We start from the raw sequence: 18642 nt of genomic DNA on the forward strand, positions 1-18642 counted from the left end.
TGATGGCTCTGGGTTGGGGCGCCTAGTGGCAGCAGATGCATTGATAGTATTCCTACAACTGGCGAAACATGCCACCTAAGAACTTCCAGAACGCCAATAACATGCAAGCCTGCCACGCGCAGGCGAAGTTTCTATCCCCTTGGCTTCCATGATGAGCCTCTTTCAGTCTACCATGCATGCGGTGATGCTCGTATCGTGTGGTTCTCTACCGGAACTTGGCCACTCCCGGCACATCCTTGATGTGCTCGAACTTCTCGCCCATTTTGACGACCGAGTATCGGATCAATCGAGGGTCCAGACTCATGGTGCGGCGGAGGGCGTGTTGTGCGCGTGCACTCGCGTCGAAGCGCATGATGAAGTGGTGGCCATAGTGGTGTGTAGACTGCAGCTTCTTGGCGGGTTTGGGCAGGAGGAAGGTGCCCCAATTGGAGTAGCCGCGCACGACGCCCTGTTGGGAGAGGATGATGTTGCCTGCGGTTTTGGCGATTCTGTGGGAGCGTGTCAGAGCTGGGCGGGTTCAAGGCAACGAGGTGATGGCATCATCGTACTCTTTTACTTCGGAGAGGCGGCCAGGCCGGACCTGGCAGTGTCAGTCACAGTGTCGGAGCCCATGCATTTGCATTGCAGACATACCACTCCTATCATCTCGTACAGCATCGTGCCTGCCTGTGGTTGTGTCGGTGCCGGCACTTTTTGCCCTCTCCCGCCGCGAAAACGTTCAGTTTTCGGGCAAGGTACGCGACCGGGACCCGCGCCGGCACGTCTTGGCGCCCATGATATCTCACGAGCTTCGAAGCTCCGAGCCTCAGCATTCCGCACACACGACACGACAAAATGGCTGCTTCTTCTTCTGTTGCCCGCGCGGTCCGCCAACTGGCTTTTGTCGCGGCGAGGAGGCCCGCGCCGTTTGTGTCCCAGAGATGGCAGCTGCAGGCGCAAAAGCAGCGGCTATTCTCGGTATCTGCCGCATGTATGTGACAACGGGAAAGAGCAATTGTAGTTCGTGGGGGGGCACGAATGGCTGACGGTTGGCAGTAAAGGAGAAGAAGTACACAGAGGACCATGAGTGGATCGAATTGTCCGCCGACGGCAAGACATGTACGTTCTTTCAATCAGTCTGCCACAACCACACGCCCCGGCGGTACTGATAGCGCTCCAGGCACCCTGGGTATCTCGGAATATGCCGCCAAGGCCCTCGGCGACGTTGTGTACATCGAGCTCCCCCAGACCGACATGGAAGTCAGCGAAGGCGACGCAATCGGCGCCGTCGAATCCGTCAAGTCGGCCTCGGACATCCTCACGCCCATCAGCGGCACCGTAGCAGAGGTCAACTCGGAGCTCGAGAAGACGCCCGCGAACGTCAACAAGGACCCCGAGGGCGACGCCTGGATCGCAAAGATCACCGTTTCTGGCGAGCCATCGGGCAAGATGATGAGCAAGGAGGAGTACACAGCCTTCACTGAGGACGCATAGGCGTGCATGACATTATGATATCCAAATGAACGAGTTTGACTCGACGCAATTCAACAAGCGTACGAGACAGGGCATTGTCACCCTTTTGCAACCTTAAACACCACCTTCCCTCTTGCATGGCCACTCGCTGTCTTGCCAAAAGCTCCTTCATAATCTTCCAGTTCCCACACAGAGTCCACAGTCGCTTTCAGTAAGCCTTGCTCGAAAAATCTGCCAATTTGCGCCAATTCATCGCCTCTGGCTTCCATAACGAACCACTTGCTTTTGACTCCAACAGGCTTACCACCCTCAGGCTCTTTGAATCCTGGCACAACTGAAATGTAGGTCCCACCTTCAGCGACGCCACACCAGCCGTCCAGCATGGACTTGCCGCCTACGCAGTCGAACACCAAGTCGAACTTGCTGCTGCCAGAAGCAATGTACTTGTGGACCGACACCTGAGTATAATCTATGACTTCATCGATGCCCAGCTCTTGTAAATACTCTTCATTCTTCGCGCTTGCTGTGCCTGTAACATGTGCTCCTGCTAACTTGGCGAATTGCACAGCCAGTAGTCCAACACCGCCTGATGCGCCTAAGATTAAAACCCGCTTCCCCGACGCTTGACCAAGTACTGCTCCTCCATCGTCATTCACTCGAGGCAACGATGTTGGCGCAAATGAGCCTGTCAATCTGCCATGCTCAAACAAAGCTTGCCACGCTGTATGAGCGCTCATAGGCACGCTTGCTGCCTCCAAAGTTTCAAGCCCTTTTGGAATCAGAGCAGCTTCTGATGGCAGTATAGTGGCGTACTCCCTCGCTGTGCCTTCACGCTTCGCCATGACACGGCCATAAACTTCATCCCCACTCTTGAAGCCTTTTTTCTGGCAGCCTTGGGGTATAGCAATGATGGTCCCGCTGACGTCGTAGCAGGGAATGTGTTCTTGAGGCCAGTTTACAAATGGACCCCAAGTCAACTCGCCATTCGTGATTGCGGTGCTGTGGACAGAGATGAGGAGTTCATTTTTATTCATGGGCATTGGGTATGACGATGAGAAGGAGAGCAAGTTGGTTCCTGTGTTGAAGACTACCGCGCGTTGATGGACTGGCAGAGACATTGTATTGAGGATGGCTGTGGTCTGGAAGACAAAATGATTGGAAGAATCACAACGTGCGATATTAGAAACAATGGTGGGAGAGCTCGTTCAGGCCTGATGAGCCTTTTGTAGATTGACTGGGGGCACTGCGCTTTAACGCATCTCAGACATTGCAAAACTCTTCCACCTCTGCATGACTGTTGGTCGCGGACCGGTCAATACTGAATCACCGACAATTCCGTTGAGTAGCCGCGACCATTCGACAATTCGTATTGAGTGCAAATTTTTGGTTGTTGATTGGACAAGATCTTGTCGCACGAAAGATGCATAAGCAGTAGAAGCGACTTCTCCGGCGTTTCTCCCCCAGATGTTCCTCGATTTGGTCTTCGTTGACAATCGATATACTACATCATATGCATGCCGTTCCATGAGCGTAGAGATTTCTCGTAAACTTCGCATGGAATGACAAGGCAGAAATTATTATTCCTCCTCAGTTCCTTGTGGTACCTAGAAGTGGTGGGTGATATGATAGGGCAGAACTTACGTACCAAAACTTGCATGAGGTTACGGGAATGGGGAAACATGTCCATATTCGATTGGACCCTTCGCGCCTGCTGACATCGATGTCTTCGGGCTTACACACCCATTCTCTTTATTACATCCTATGGGCTTAACTCCAGCTTGCGTGCTCCTGTGCATATTCGTTTCCGAGTCGCCGACTTTCGGATAGATTACCCGCGTGTACTACAGCAGTACATGTTTGTTCATCCCCTGGGCTAGCAGATCACGACACTGGCGTCCCGGCGATCGAATCACTGTAGTCGTGGCGCTCGCTCAGTAGAATTCCGCACCTGCATCAAAGAAGGTTTCGCGACTGCTACGTGATACGTTCGGCAAGCGCCCAAGTGTGTCTCAGAAGAGTTAGATTCAGGATCAATGTGCATCTTCGTGATCGTCAACCAACGAGTGTCGTTCCTCCGAATACGCCACTCAACCCCATACTAAAGCTAGCGTTGCGTTACCCCAGATTTGGGACGGCCCGTTTCGGATAACCATTTCCATGGCAGTCTAACATGACAATTCACAAGTGCAGAACAATCGCATCTGCAGTGATTCGCATGAAGATAGATGCTTAGTCTTGTGGCGCTATGCTCAAAAAGCTCAGCTGATGAGCCAAATGGTTAAGTAAGCTCCAACTAGGTCTGCACGGAGTTGCTGATCCTGGTCGGGCTGAATTCAATATAAGGCAATGTACTGGGACGCGTGTAGGAAGCGTAAGTCTTACCAGCATTCCTGGTGCTGATCAAAGGCGTCCAACTACAATCTCGAACAGTCAGTACCATAATACGAATACTTAGCTACCAACAGTATGCCGGGAGACGAAAAGGCCGAGGTCGATCGCGCCTCTCACGAGCTGTCCAAGACATCTAAGGATGTTGAGAACGCGAATGGTCCCTACCTACCTCAATCGGATGAAGAGTACAATGTCACTCTGAAAACTTGGTGCGTTGTCGTTGTAAGTTTGACATCCATGCACGCCAGTATAAATCACTCACAGCCTTATTAGATTCTAGCTCTTTCGTACGGCATCAGTTTCTGGATTGTTCCTTCATTGAGTTCTTGCGCTGCTGTCGTTGCAACCCAACTCGGCGACCCAACAAAGGCAGCTTGGTATATCTCCTTATATACTATCACCGTGACTATTGCTTTCATGGTCTGTGGAGCAAATAGCGATCTTTTCGGTAGAAGATGGTTTATTGTTGGTGGCAATGCCATAATGTTCATTGGTTTCATCGTCGGTGGATCGGCTAAGAACAACACTTCGATGATGGCAGCAATGTCGCTCATTGGTTTCGTGAGTGTACTTTGACGAACTGTAACTTCTGATCCTGACTAAGATAGGGTGCTGGCAATGCTCAGGTGAGTCTACCATAGAGGTACTCGAATATTGACCAACTTAACCATCGCAGCTTGCGGCCTTTGCTCTTCCAGAACTGCTACCAAACAAATGGCGAGCCGCTGCCATCGTTCTAGCAGGTACACCGCCTTCGTTGAAGCTATCCATACATTTCTGACAGAAATTTGTAGATGCTGGCGTCTATTTCGCTGTCTTAGTTGGTCCCGTTGGTGGAGGTTTTGCAGCACAAAGAGCAGATACAGTAAGCCTCCCACAAGTCATGGTTTTGGTTAAACCTAAGTTTTCCACAGTGGCGTTACATCTTTTATGCTCCTGCCATTGCTGTTTTCTTCAGCTTTTTAGGACTCTACTTCTTCTATTATCCACCAAAGCACCCACGAGGATTGCCTACCGCCCAGGCGTTCAGAGAATTGGATTACGTGGGCGCCATACTGTTCATTGCTGCCGCCACATTGATTCTCGTTGGAATTGTTTACACCACGACCCTTCCCTCGAACGACCCTAAGGTCATTGGCACTCTAGTCAGCGGCTTTGTTGCGTTAGTCGCATTTGCGCTGTGGGAGACGTTTGCGCCACTGAAGCAACCTTTAACGCCAACATATGTGTTCACTCGTGATAAGGGACGCGAGCTTACCGCACCATTTATCGTCGGCTTTGTAGTGACAATGTTTTGTAAGTGGCCTGAGGTCAATGTGTCAAGTGCCCAAGAGCCATTACTAACTTCCCTGGGACAGATTATGCCATCAACATCATATGTAAGTGAATCCCGTTCGCAATCAATAAAAACAAGTCTAACCCTGACCCTTTATAGATCCGACCCAAGTCGGTGTACTTTTCACAGATGCAACTACCGATTTCAAATATCGAATTGTTCTCGGCCTCCCTGGCAACCTCGGTACGTGAAGCTTCGCAAACCATACGGCCGTGACTGACGAATATTAGGTTTGTGCTTCGGTGCTTTCCTATTGACCGTTCTTGGACACAGAATTGGCCACTGGAAATGGACCCTTACCGCTTCGGTTACCATGATGGTCGTTTTTGGAGCTTTGCTTGCGCTAGGAAACCCCGAGCGCAAGGGAATGATGATCGCCTTCGTCTTCCTGTGTCAGGTACCAACCCAGTTCTCTGCTCGTCCGTACATTGTCCGTTGACAAAGCTTTACTTAGGTTGGCTTCGGCTGGGCACAGTACCTCTCGATTGCCTTCATTCAATTTGGAGTCCCGCAAATAGGTCAGCAACCGACGTATGGATTTTGTGTTTGAGACACCACTAACTTCATGCCTTCGCCACTATAGAACTTGGCATCTCCGGTGGCCTTGCTGGTGTCGCACGATTCGCAGGTGGTGCAGTCGCTATTTCCGGTAAGTACATGACTGCAATCATGACTCGATGTACGATTTACTGACCCATGTCTCCGTTACAGTCTACCAGACGATTCTCACGAACGTGCAATCCTCGAAAGCTGCCGAGCTTGTTCCCCGCGCTGTGCTTGCTGCCGGTCTTTCGGCGGACGCGGTTCCTGCATTTCTCACCGCCTTGCCGTTGGGCGCGACAGCCCTTGCACAAGTTTCAGGCGTCACGAACGAGATCATCGCAGCAGGTGGCGCAGCCTTCCAGCAGGCGTATGTCGTAGGTCTTCGCACAACAGCCCTGAGCTCGCTCAGCTTCGGCGTGCTCGCCATCATCGCTTGCTGCTTCTGTAACGATATTGGCCCGAAGATGAACAACAAGATTGAAGTATTCTTGGAGAACGACGAGAACGCCGAGAAGAATAAGTATCACTAGGGGTCTCACACTGTGTCGAAGGCGGTCTCCTGGATGGCTATATGGCTTTCTTTAGTTAGGGGTCGGGGATGTAATGTTTACTGTGTAAAAAAAGCACCTACATTTGGGATTCTGTTCAGGGGTTAGCCACGGTAGTGGAGACATGAGAATCGTACAGGATCCACGAAGGTCCTTGAACGGTAATGATATGTACATACAACATATGCCGGTCCACCCCCACTCCCAATTGATCGCAACACCATGCAGACGACCCACCTTAGATCCAACGACAGGACCTCGACGAGCCCTTCCAACCCTGTCCCAAAATCTGATTTCGCTTTGTTAACAGCGCACTGTGGAGATCGCCTCGGTCTAAGAAAAGCCTGCTTGACTGTGCGTAATGGCTAAACACGATGAATGGCGGTGCTTGAACCAGCAGTCATGTGCAGTACTGAACGTATCCGCGGCATTGATGTGATACCCGCTCGTATGGTTTCATAGAATCAAGATGTCCCTGTGTTAGTTTATAATTAGCAAAAGGCGTGGACGGTCGCTGAGGCTTGTTCCCTGCCCGGGGTAAACATGGTCTTCTCTGCCACAACGGCTATTGATGCAAATGGAACGATCTCGTTCAGTTACTCGTGAGTAGAGCTCATGACACGAAGAGCAGCATCCGATCCACATGCACGTGGCTATCATGCAGAGTTCAGGACGTGATGGGCCGAAAACAGGCTCGTGCATTCCCCACGTGCGTCTCGATCGCACGAATTTTATCTTCCTTGGAACATCTGAATCCTTTCTCGACAAAGTGTTCGCTGCCGAGGCGAAATAAAGTGGACCGGGATGTCAGTACGCTTTGGGAAAGACCCACTCAGTTCCGCGGCGGGAGCGGAACGCAATAGGAGAACCATTCAATGCTTCGAAGGACGTGCACTCTCCCCCCCGGCCTGAATTTCGTTGAGCAACACGAAGGCGAAATTGACCAACGCAACTAAGCAAGGTCAAGACCACGCATCCCACTGAACAAGAATGATGCAATGCCAAAGGACCGTAAGACCGGCTACTGCACAGTCGCCTTGCAAAATCAATAGCCTCTGTCATTCAGTTGCCTTGGTAGTTCACGCAGTCTGGGGTCGGAGATTACATCCTCAGAATGCACATGGATGCAGCGGTGATCCCTAACCAGACTGAAGGCTCTACAGGGGCCTCATATGAAAAGTGGCGCATCATTTGCCCCAAGACAGAAGGGAACTATTCAGGTATGCGGAATCGAACAATGGATCTTTCCGCTAGGTCTGCAAGTGGTACCAGCACCGAGACCTTAACGTCGGGTACGTTCTGTCTACTGCGCTAACAGAAGGGGCATCGTGCATGGAGGGTCATCTGTCAGACTGACGGAGTCTTTATAAAGCCTGTTAGAAGTTATTCAAAATGTGCAAGCAGGCTTTCGCAACGCCTCTGTCCACTCATTCTTACACAGGCATTCAGCCTTCAGTCATTCATTAAAAACTCACCACATACATGTATGGGCTCTTTTCCCAAATACTACCCAGATTTCCACTAACAACGACAGTCATTCGTTCGTTTTAAAATGCGTGTTCTACAAATACTAGGACAGCTTGCCGCGTTCACGTCATTGGCATCCGCCGTCGATCTTGAGGGCTACGAATATGTCGTTGTCGGTTCTGGTGCTGGTGGAGGGTACGCTAATCTCTACCGTATTGTTTGACCAAGACTAACAATGCGTAGCCCACTAGCTGCCAGACTTGCAATTGCAGGCCACAAGACGCTTCTCATTGAAGCTGGCGATGACCAAGGCACAAACGTCAACTACACAGTCCCGTCGTACAACGCCAGGGTTTCGGAAGATCCCAATCTGTCATGGAACTTCTTTGTGAAGCACTATGCCGATGAGAAAAGACAGGCCCGCGACTACAAGACTACCTACGAGACCCCCGATGGTGGTCGCTACACTGGACTGACCCCACCGGCTGGCTCCAAGCAGCTTGGTACCCTCTACCCACGTACTGGAACCCTTGGAGGCTGCACTGCGCACAACGCTTTGATTGCAGTTTACCCCCATCAGAGCGATTTCGACTTCATCTCCAGCTTGACTGGTGACCAGTCCTGGTCTGCTGCCAATATGCGCAAGTACTTTTCCAAGTTGGAAGACAATCACTATCTTCTTCCTGGCCAAAAGGGCCATGGTTACGATGGATGGCTTGGGACCCAATACTCTCCCATCGATATCGTGCTTACTGACCCAAAGCTTCTCAGCTTGGTCACTGGTGCCACCTTCGCCCTCGGAAACGAGACCAACGCTGTAATCAACTTGGCGAGTCTTCTTGCCGGAGACGCGAACGCAGACACCAAGACCCGTGACACACAACCCGCAGTGTACCAAATTCCTTTGTCGACTGCTGATGGCAAGCGCACCGGCTCCCGCGAGTTCGTCCTCGCTGTTCGCGATGCGGTCAACGCCAACGGCACTAAGCGTTTCCCGTTGGATGTAAGACTGAACTGCCACGTTACTAAGGTTACTTTCGACCAGTCTGTTACTCCCCCTCGTGCTAATGGAGTCGAGTTCCTCGATGGCCAATACCTGTACAAGGCCAGCCCAAAGAGCAGGGGCGCTGCTGGAATCCCCGGCTCCGTGAAGGCTTCGCGTGAGGTCATCGTCGCAGGTGGCACCTACAACAGCCCTCAGCTGTTGAAGCTGTCCGGCGTCGGACCCGCCGATGAGCTCAAGCGATTCGACATCCCTGTCGTCGCGGATCTGCCTGGTGTCGGTACGAACCTCCAGGACCACTACGAAATTAACGTTCAAGGAAAGGCCCCATCCAACTTCTCTGCTCTGGACGGTTGCACTTTTGGAGAGGGTGGTGAAGCCAGTGACCCATGCCTTGCCCGCTGGCAGAAGTCTGTCCTTGGTAACCGTGGTATCTACGCTTCGCCAGGTCTCGGTGCTGCCATGTTCTACAAAAGCTCTGTTGCTGCTCGCAACGAGTTCGATGTTTTCGTCTTCGGTGGCCCAGTCAACTTCCGCGGATACTTTCCTGGGTACTCATTCAACGCCACTCACGAGCATGATTGGTTTACGTGGGCTATTCTTAAGGCTCATCCCCGTAACAATGCCGGATCTGTTACCCTCCAGTCCGCTAATCCCCTCGATGTTCCCGCTATTACCTACAACTACTTCGATACTGGAAGCGGTGACTATCAATCTGACATCACGGCTTTGTCAGAAGCCGTCAAACTTGCTCGCAGCTCCTTCAAGCGTCAGCTTGTCAAGATCGATGAGGTGCTGCCTGGAAAGGACGCGAATGTTGATGATTACATCAAGGACACCGCATGGGGTCACCACGCCTCTTCCACTTGCCCCATTGGTGCGGATAATGACCCAATGGCTGTCCTTGACTCCAGCTTCAGGGTCAGGGGAACTGCTGGCCTCCGTGTGGTTGATGCGTCCGTCTTCCCCAGGATTCCCGGTACATTCACCGCCGTCTCGACCTACATGGTCGCTGAGAAGGCAGCTGATGTTATCCTTGCTGAGCTTGCTGCCCAGTAAATAACCAGCAAGACATAGTACGAAAAAGAATGCGGTTGAGAAAGAAACGACAACTTGTAAATAGGCATTGATTGATGTGGATTCTGTGCGCACCAATTTGACCAACGGTATATAACACCAAAACTCCTCCTGTCCATGCTGTATTCGTGACTTCATCGTTTGCCCTTCTTGAGTACAAGACCTTTCCAGCCTTTGCTGTCCTTGATCCTGCGCAGTGCTTTACCTGCAACAGCATCCTTGTAGAGTTCATCGAGGCAGTTTTTCTTCTCCTCTTCGTCCGTGTGTTCGTGGAATTCGCACCACTCCTTCTCCATCTTCGGTCTCTCACCCCTTGCTAAAGTTGTGACTAATTCGAACAAGAATGCTTGAGGCAGTTGGCTCCGCAAAGCTGCCATGCGCTCGCTGTCCCTGTCTGGTGTCCAGTACACAGAGTACATGTCCAGGAAATACAGGCACAGTGGCGAGTTCGCAGGTAGGCTCTCGTAGGCGGAAATGACATTGCTGTGGTCAGGCATGCATTGTAGAATTTCGTCGTTGGTTTGCCAGGCCAAGATGACGGCGCGGCGAAGGGCAGGTATCTCGTATTTGTGCGCAAAAATGTATAGGGATATGAAACGGCGCTCAAGGAAACCTTCCAGCCCTCGCCACTTGTAAGGCCGAGAGCAGCACGGGCATAGTGTTTCCTTTGGTATTTCGGGCTTCTCGGTGGGGTTGCGAGCAGGCAGCGATGGGGCGCCCTTCTCGCTTTCAGTATCGCCGGGTACTTTCTCGGCAGTTGTCTGGTCCGGGCTGACGACCGTTTCAGCACCAGCATCAACAGCTGTATCATCGTTGTCAAGTTGAATTCCCCAGGATGTCGTGTCCACGTCTTCGCTTTCGGTAGCTTCCGGTATCGCTGATGTCTCTCCTCTGTTCAAGTCGACGGCGTGCGTGGGGGGATGTACTTCCTTCCCACCTTCGATTAAGTGATGAGGAATGAAGCCAGTGTATAGCCATAGCATAAAACAGTCGAAAACATCTGCGCTAGTGTCTTCGAGCTCTAGTGTGGTCCCAGAGTTCTTGTATGGAGAACTCTTTTCCTCTAGACACCGATCAAAGTAAGCCGAGCATCGTCGGAGTAACTCTCGGTGGCAGCTGAACGATTCCGGATAATCCTTCCCGCCAACTTTGACCGTGATAATGGTCTGGTCAAAGTTCCTGCCCCTGGTCAGCCTTTCAGTGAGATGCTCTAATCACGAATTTGGAACTTACCTAAAGGTATGGCCGAGAGTGGATTTCATGTTGTAGGGCATTTTGATGAGGAAGTCAGGTTCCATTCACATTGACCTTCAATTGTAGGCAGCTTGCCTACTCTTAAGGTTGTTCGGCCATCAGGAGTGAGTTTGTGGGTTTCAGCAATGGTGACAGCTGTTGCTTGGCGTTCGAGCTTCGGGAGGTCGTGGACAAGCACGGAGAGACAGAATGCTTGTCCAAAGCGACAGGATGCTTAAGTGAAACTTACATCGCTGTTCTGACCAATCGTGTCCTTGTTTATCTCAACGATCATCGGGCGAATCAGGGGGGATGGAGAAGGTGCGGATGCAGCTGAGTTTCAATTGCAGTTTCATGACGCTTGGCAGAAGTGGTGTGTCGCATGCCTTAGGCTAACAACGTGAGACCTTTCCGTAAATTGCTTGGTGGATGATTAAATCCGCCAGATATTGCTTGTTTTGCTAGGTAGATCTTGCATCGTGTCAAGCTTCGTGTGTCGAGAAGTGTTGGGTGGAGGCGTTCGTGGAGCCCCACTCCACGCACCGTGCGCCTCGTAACACCTCCATTCCTCTTCGACACTCGGCCAATATTCACAAGTATGAGCTCTGCATACTATAAGCGCTGTATCCTAATTGGAGCCACTATATCATCCTCTTAAATGTAGATATTCCGCCTACCGTGTATATGAAGCCTGAGGGGACACTTCGCTATCACAAAATCATACTACAAGTTCTTGACCTTAACGGAAGAGCAGAGTCGGTACTGAAATTTCAAGCATCGAAATTGCAGAACATTGTTTGCCTGCGACTTTTGACTGATTTCCTTGGAAACCGCGCCAGAGAAATGGGAAAGAGACTGAAGAAAATAGGTGCACAGGTCGCACATCTAGTGCTTGCCATACCATTTCCTCCACCACTCGTATAATGCAATACCTCCCGCAGTCTGGACATCTGTCGGAGAGACAGTATAGTTAGTGGCCACACAAAATCAACTGAACGGAAGCACTTACTTAGACTCCTGGTCACCCCGACCGTCCTGATCTCCACACAACGATCGAGAGCCGCCAGAACCTCTGCAGTGATGCCCCCCTTTTCGCTTCCAAGCACCAAGACACATTTTCGCGGTAAAATTCCAAGGCTAGCATTTCCAGTGTCCTCGGTCCCCAATATGCTGCTTTGGTCCGTCTGCTCAATGCCAACAGCGACATAACCGTTTCTCTTCATGGCAATTAGGAAGTCCGGTACGCCTCCAGCCTTGAGCTCGTGGATAGGGAAGTGCTTCTCCGAGGTCACACTCGTGGCTTTGAAGTCCTTGTGCGCAGTCTGCCGCAAATCTCCAATGTATAGAGCCTCCAGTCCAAAACTTTCAGCCACACGTGAGAGACCACCCACGTTGGTACAGTTTTCGATAAGTGACGCTACCAGGATTACAGAAGCTGGCCGTTGGTTTTGTTCGCTCGGTGGGCCGGCATGCGGGTGTAGAGAACTCAGGTCGAAGCCGGATTTAGTCTGGAAGAAGGTTGGTGACGCACCAGTCGGCCGGCTGACGGCTTGTTGTGGTGCAACACGGGTTACTTGGTTGTCTGTAACGTTCTTGGAGGGTAAACGTTCTCCCAACGGTATGCGCTCAGGTGGAACGGCCACACCAGACATACGATCGTCCTCGTGAAGTGCTATGAAGTCCTCATACGCAACTCGAGCTTTCTCTGGTGATTCGATGGTAAGATACTGGCCCTGAATTATGTTTACTAGCGTAAAGTCGTCTACAGCATCGAGCTTCAGGGTCCGGATTGTCCATGGTGTGGCTTGAAACTTGTCCAAACTCCGAATGAAACCGTCGAGATTTCGAATAGGCGGATTGTCTGTAATTCTCTTCCAGTTCCTACTTGAAGCGAGATCAAAGATGATTGGAATGGCATAATTCGACTGGAATACAGGGAACAAGGAGTCAGCAGTGTCTCACACGCACCAATTCAATTAATGACTTACCTCATGCCTTATCTGGACCTTCGGGCTTGCAGCCAAGCTTGTTAAATGGTTCATATACGTGACGGAAAAGTTCTCGCTCTCCAGCGGAGCAACCAAAACTGCCAACTTCATGAGACTGGCTATATGAGTCGAACTGTTCTCATCCAGCTTAGAGAAGTCTTCAAGAATCTGAGAAGCTTTGCCTGGACAGCGGTTGTAGATCCGGGCTGTGATCCATTCAAGTAGAAACCTGTAACGAGGCCACGCCTCAAGAGTCAAAGCGTGCCTAAGATAGGTCAAATATGTATCCGCATCGGATAAGGGCACACAGAAGTCGACTAGTAACAGCATAGCTTGTAGTTGAAGCACATTCTTCCACCTGCTTATGATTGGAGCTCCAGGACGTTGGTTCTTCCACGGTTCGAGTAGGCTATCAAACACCCGTTTGGCGGCTTCTGTTTGCTGCTCGGGAAAGTGCTGTAGCAGATCGAATATTGCAGCGTATGCGTACCATTCTCTTGAACCGTAATACGCTTTGTAAGACCTGTGGGGTCGCGTTTGCTGGAGCTTCTCCGCAGCAATGACCTCGAACAAAAACTCGGACTTGATTGTTGGCGGATTGTTCAGGAAGTGTAAGATGTATGTTTCGAGCTGAAGCACTCCAATAAGCTCAGGATAGGCCAGGACAGCCCGGCGGACTGACATTGCGAGCGTAGAAAGAATGTATATTCTACCCTCAGCAAGGCTTTGAAGACGGTCCAGGGCCTTCAAGAGCAAAGCACTTAAATCATGGTTTGATGTTGCCCCATCCAGCTCCGACTGTTGCGCAATGCAAACTTGTGCACAAGTAGGGTGAAAAAGTAGACGAGGTATGTGTATGGCAACAGGTCTGATGAATTGCCGCCGATCTGTCTCCTCCCAGAAGGCATCTAGGATGAGATAGAGATCCGAATAACTGATTGAAGTAGAGTCTGTCCGATCAAGTATTTTCGTCAGCTTCTTGCACATGATCGCGAAGTTTTCTCCTTGGATGCAGTGGTGATGTGACGACTCTAGGTCATTGCGTATGTCCTGTAATGTCATCGGTGATTCTGCGCGTGGCCCGCTGTTTTCCACCCTGGCTCTTGACTCGACGGGTGTTGTCAATTTGAGTGCTCCGTGTAGGATTTGCTGGTAAGCTAGCATGTCGATGTCCCTCCAGCCTGAGCTGGTCAAATCACAGATTTGTGCACAATACTCTCTGTATAAATCGCCGGCAATCTCCGGAAGTCCAGGAAGACGTGAGATGCGCGAGATCTTGTCAATCTCAGCAGAAGTCAGGGGAACGCCTAATGGTAAATCTTCTGCACACATTTGAAGGCCTTTCACCAAGCCTTCCAAGAGGTACAGTATAGAGAACTGGAACATCTTGCCTTCAGAATCGAGAATGAAGTCAAGCACGCCGATGATGACTGCTCGCCTATCGACCGCTGCTGATTGCACAACGGGCGAATTTGATTCCCTCGAATTGGCACGACGAGTGGTTACTTGGGAGTCATAGACAAACCGAGCAATGAGGTTTGACAAAGACATGCCATGCACTGAAACAGTGCTCTCTCGAGTAGCGACAACGGTGGTTGTGAACAACTCACCCGTGGTAGCCCATGGAAGAAAGCCGTCGAGAAGAAATTGCAAATGTCCCTCGATATTGCCTTGAATCTATGCAACTGTTAGCTGCGTGGTATGCCTGTACGATGTGCCTCGAACTTGACCCACCTTTATGACATGTTCCATATACCAGTTGCCAACGAGCTTGCGGACTCCATCCTGAACCATAGGGCTGAGGGCAGCCGAAAGCAACGTACTTATCATCATCGGCGTGAGTTTGGCTTCGAGTAGTTTTGTCAACTCTGGTAGACATGCCTGAACCTGGTTCGCATATCGATCGAGTACGATTGTCTCGAAGAGGGCAGAGTACTGCTCGAAAGCTTTTAGATACGCAACACGTTCGGTGAGGCAGTAACGGATGAAATCCGTATCTATGTCGCGCTGCGCCGCAAGCAGTGACTGCCTAATGATCCCGATGCAGTACTTCCGCTGATCAGCGTGTCCATATAGTAAGCCTGTCCGAAGCCTCTCCCAATAGAGATTATTTTGCAGGCAGTCGAGTTGCAGGTCGTCGATGACGGCTTGAGAGATCCATTGAAACCATGCTCGGAAGACCATACTTGGCTGCTTGCCTGTCATAGTGTCAGAAAGGGACATTGTAAAGTTTGCTGGCACGTAGCAGAAATGGAACTGATGAATTGCCAGACAGCATTATCACCCAGCAAAGCTTCGTACAAGGGACGGCCGACTCACTTTTCGTTTGATAGCTGAGCTCCACAGTGGTGAGCTGGTCCCACAGAGAGCTATCAATGATGGAGCCCGACAACACTACTTGTCCAGTGCTAGATTCGAACCTCAACCACGATTCAGTGTCCGTTGTCGTGGGTGCTACCACGACTGGCTCTCCTCTCTTTAAGAGCGAAAGGAACGCAGAAATGGCCTCAAGTGCAATTTCAGTTGTCGCGGTTAGGCCTACGAAGCGTGATAAGAGTTCTAGTGAGCCTTGATCAATGATGTGGCTACGATCACTCGGGAGCCAGTAAGAGCACTTGATGAGCGTCAAGTAGCTTGCTGCTGTACGAGCAGCTTGTCGCAAGTTGCTCTCAGGTTCATGATCATCATGCACATGCTCGTCATGAGCGTGTCCGGACAGCTGCGGTACCAGTGCAGCAAGGGCCTTATTAATGTTGTTTCTGAACAGCAGATGTGCAAAAGGGCCGTCACTACACAAGATTTCAGCCAGTCTGTAGAGATGATTTGAGTCTACTTTCTCGTGTGGAATGCGAACGAGAAGTAGGTCGCATAGTGACGCATTGAGTGTTTGCTTCTCGACAAGGCGTGCAGTTGCACTTGCATCTTCTTGGTCCTGAGAAGCCGAGAATGGACTGGCGGACTGGGTCGTCTTGACCGAAGAGCCGGGTTTGGCTGTGGCGTCTTCAGACGGCCTAAGCTTGATACACACCCTTAGAGTTTCGAGATCAAGCGGTTGGGCTGTCCTGAGTCTCTCCAGGCAAGACTTGAAGGCCTGGACTTTCAACTCTTCACTCAGAAGGTCCAGTATGATATCTGTGGTCATGATTGTTGTGCGACGGTTGGAGGCGTGCGTGTGCAGGGTCAAGCTTCCAAGGGTTTTTTTGTCGCTCTGTGCGCCGAGGAATGCGCGCCAACTTTCCACCAGGTCAGCAGCGACAATCCTGAGCGCGAATGTTTTCGCACTCTATCACGGTCAGCCACGTCGCAAGCGCTGCACAATTGTTCGAGCCTCGAGTCGTCTCATGGTTGTTGCGTCGAGAAACAATAGTCTGTGGGGTAAGCTGGTGACGTCGGGAGTTCTTTCCCTAGCAACGAGCTTTGTTTACGCTGAAAGAGGAAAGGCGCCGCCAGACCCCAACAGCGATCGCATCCATGCACCTGCTATACAAGCAAAGATCGCGGCAGCTGCTCCAGAATATTTTTTTGCTGCTGGAAGATATACTGGACCCAAGAATGTATTCAGGACACCACACCACCGCCTCGGCGCCCTCATTGCGCGCATCCGAGCCCTATGCCATGATGGCTCCACTGCCGCCTGCGGCCGATGACCCGGGCAATGTCAAGGTCGTGGTGCGCTGCAGAGCCTTTGTGAGGCGAGGTTTGTTACCAAACGGCGCTTGCGATGGACAGCGGGCTGACGGGAGCAGAGAAGGAGAAGGGCACACGATGTCTCATCCGCATGGATCCCGCGACACAGAAGACGACCCTCCTCGCACCCGCCGACGATGAAAACACTTCAAACACACGCCGAACCTATGACGACAAGGAGTTCACGTTTGACCGCTCATACTGGTCGCACGACGAGTCGGATCCCCACTATGCACACCAAGAGGACGTCTACCGCTCCTTTGGCGAGGAGTTCCTGGACCATAACTTTGAGGGATACCACACGTGCATCTTCGCCTACGGCCAGACGGGCTCTGGAAAGAGTTACACCATGATGGGCACCCCAGACAACCCAGGCTTGATCCCACGCACGTGTGAGGAGCTCTTTGACAGAATCGCACACGAGCCACGGCCCGACACAAGCTACCATGTGCAGGTCTCCTACTTTGAGGTGTACAACGAGCATGTGCGCGATTTGCTCACTCCACGCACAACCCCTCCCATTTACCTCAAGATCCGCGAGAGCCAGAAAGATGGCGTCTACGTCCAAGGCTTGACCGAGACTGAAATCAAGTCGTATGCCGATATTGAGCGCCTCTTGAGAGTCGGCGACCTGGTAAGGCGTCCCTGCCTTGTTTGCATCTAGACTCGAAACTGATCAGATTTTAGAGCCGAACAACTGCCTCCACCAAGATGAACGACACATCATCGCGATCCCATGCTGTTTTCACTATCCGACTCAGGCAGATCACTCACTCGTTGCTCTCGGATGAAACTATTGAACGTACCTCTCGCATGCGTCTCGTTGACCTTGCAGGTTCGGAGCGCGCCAAGTCGACAGAGGCCACCGGCCAGCGCCTGAAGGAGGGAGGACAAATCAACAAGTCGCTCACGACGCTTGGTCGTGTTATTGCTGCCCTTGCAGACCCTCGCCGGCAAGGCGCCAAAGGACGACGACCGCGTGAAGTGGTCCCGTACCGTGATTCGGTTCTGACTTGGCTTCTGAAGGATTCTTTGGGCGGCAACAGCAAGACTGCCATGGTCGCTTGTATCGCGCCTGCAGACTATGAGGAAACCCTGTCAACGCTACGGTACGCCGACCAAGCGAAGCGTATCCGCACCCGTGCTTTAGTCAATCAGGACAGCATATCAGCTGCGCAGCGTGATGCGCAGATTACGGAGATGGCAGAGCAGATACGCAGTCTACAAGTCAGTGTCAACGCTGCGAGTCAGCGCAAAAGGGAGGAGGCTACGGAACTCGAAGAATACCAACGTCAAGTCGCGCTGATGCAGAGGCTGATGGAGGAGAATCGGCAAATGTCAGCGGCGAAGATCAGAGCACTCACTACCGAGGTCGAAGAGCTCCGCCCAGCAAATACTGCATTACATGCTGAGATTGACTCCCTGCGTCGCCACCTAGCTCTTGCCCTGGGCGAACTCAAGAATCCTATCGTGCTGCCTCCGCCCCGTTCGCTTGGCTCGCCCAACTTTGAGCAGGAGGACTGGTTTGGCGAAGGAGACGGTAATGAGAAATCTGTCCCCGCACCCCGCGATGATGAAGGCAGTGATGATGACTCAGACTCAGACTCAGGCTACGATGAAGGAGATCACGATGAGCTGGCGCAGGAGCTGCAAAACGAAGCACAGGACTTCTTGAAGGACCTGGGCCTCTTCCGGAAGAAGGTGGGCAGCGACGTCGAGCGATTTGGTTTGAAGGAGGCTCTGGCTGAAATGATGGGGCATTGATAGTGTAATAGGGCTTGGGCTGGGTTTTGGATGATTTGATTACGAACGAATGCATGAGCGGAGGCGTTTCTGATTGGGTTGGGTCACAGGATAGGTCAACAGTCGCAGGGTTGAGGGTTGAGGGTTGAGCGTATAGCACAGTATGTAGGATAA

The 18642-nt window shown here is 51.6% G+C and overlaps 8 protein-coding genes across 8 annotated transcripts; 4 read left to right on the forward strand and 4 right to left on the reverse strand.

The window, feature by feature from the left end:
• Window positions 1-4: 4 nt before the first annotated feature.
• Window positions 5-657, reverse strand: SNOG_10361 (hypothetical protein; the record flags this gene model as incomplete). The annotated part of the gene is made up of 2 exons (XM_001800583.1): window positions 5-488; window positions 581-657. 2 exons carry the CDS (start codon window positions 655-657, stop codon window positions 206-208), a joined length of 360 nt encoding a protein of 119 aa, XP_001800635.1. The 3' UTR covers window positions 5-205.
• Window positions 658-834: 177 nt separating this feature from the next.
• Window positions 835-1473, forward strand: SNOG_10362 (hypothetical protein; the record flags this gene model as incomplete). Its single annotated transcript, XM_001800584.1, has 3 exons — window positions 835-970; window positions 1036-1098; window positions 1160-1473. 3 exons carry the CDS (start codon window positions 835-837, stop codon window positions 1471-1473), a joined length of 513 nt encoding a protein of 170 aa, XP_001800636.1.
• A 77-nt stretch (window positions 1474-1550) lies between these two features.
• On the reverse strand, window positions 1551-2570 carry SNOG_10363 (hypothetical protein; the record flags this gene model as incomplete). The annotated part of the gene is made up of 1 exon (XM_001800585.1): window positions 1551-2570. The coding sequence occupies one exon, from the start codon at window positions 2568-2570 to the stop codon at window positions 1551-1553; it is 1020 nt and encodes a 339-aa protein (XP_001800637.1).
• Window positions 2571-3918: 1348 nt separating this feature from the next.
• SNOG_10364 (hypothetical protein) lies at window positions 3919-6252 on the forward strand (the record flags this gene model as incomplete). The annotated part of the gene is made up of 11 exons (XM_001800586.1): window positions 3919-4065; window positions 4117-4404; window positions 4452-4469; window positions 4628-4708; window positions 4758-5139; window positions 5202-5222; window positions 5279-5362; window positions 5410-5609; window positions 5634-5697; window positions 5763-5828; window positions 5891-6252. 11 exons carry the CDS (start codon window positions 3919-3921, stop codon window positions 6250-6252), a joined length of 1713 nt encoding a protein of 570 aa, XP_001800638.1.
• Window positions 6253-7384: 1132 nt separating this feature from the next.
• SNOG_10365 (hypothetical protein) lies at window positions 7385-9799 on the forward strand (the record flags this gene model as incomplete). Its single annotated transcript, XM_001800587.1, has 4 exons — window positions 7385-7490; window positions 7845-7932; window positions 7996-8740; window positions 8783-9799. 4 exons carry the CDS (start codon window positions 7385-7387, stop codon window positions 9797-9799), a joined length of 1956 nt encoding a protein of 651 aa, XP_001800639.1.
• A 152-nt stretch (window positions 9800-9951) lies between these two features.
• Window positions 9952-11091, reverse strand: SNOG_10366 (hypothetical protein; the record flags this gene model as incomplete). Its single annotated transcript, XM_001800588.1, has 2 exons — window positions 9952-11002; window positions 11051-11091. 2 exons carry the CDS (start codon window positions 11089-11091, stop codon window positions 9952-9954), a joined length of 1092 nt encoding a protein of 363 aa, XP_001800640.1.
• An 844-nt stretch (window positions 11092-11935) lies between these two features.
• SNOG_10367 (hypothetical protein) lies at window positions 11936-16180 on the reverse strand (the record flags this gene model as incomplete). The annotated part of the gene is made up of 5 exons (XM_001800589.1): window positions 11936-12000; window positions 12060-12975; window positions 13039-14715; window positions 14773-15236; window positions 15340-16180. The coding sequence occupies 5 exons, from the start codon at window positions 16178-16180 to the stop codon at window positions 11936-11938; spliced, it is 3963 nt and encodes a 1320-aa protein (XP_001800641.1).
• Window positions 16181-16759: 579 nt separating this feature from the next.
• SNOG_10368 (hypothetical protein) lies at window positions 16760-18489 on the forward strand (the record flags this gene model as incomplete). Its single annotated transcript, XM_001800590.1, has 2 exons — window positions 16760-17359; window positions 17413-18489. 2 exons carry the CDS (start codon window positions 16760-16762, stop codon window positions 18487-18489), a joined length of 1677 nt encoding a protein of 558 aa, XP_001800642.1.
• Window positions 18490-18642: the final 153 nt, after the last annotated feature.

The sequence above is a fragment of the Parastagonospora nodorum genome, assembly GCF_000146915.1.
Source record: "Parastagonospora nodorum SN15 chromosome Unknown scaffold_16, whole genome shotgun sequence".
Lineage (NCBI taxonomy): Eukaryota > Fungi > Ascomycota > Dothideomycetes > Pleosporales > Phaeosphaeriaceae > Parastagonospora > Parastagonospora nodorum.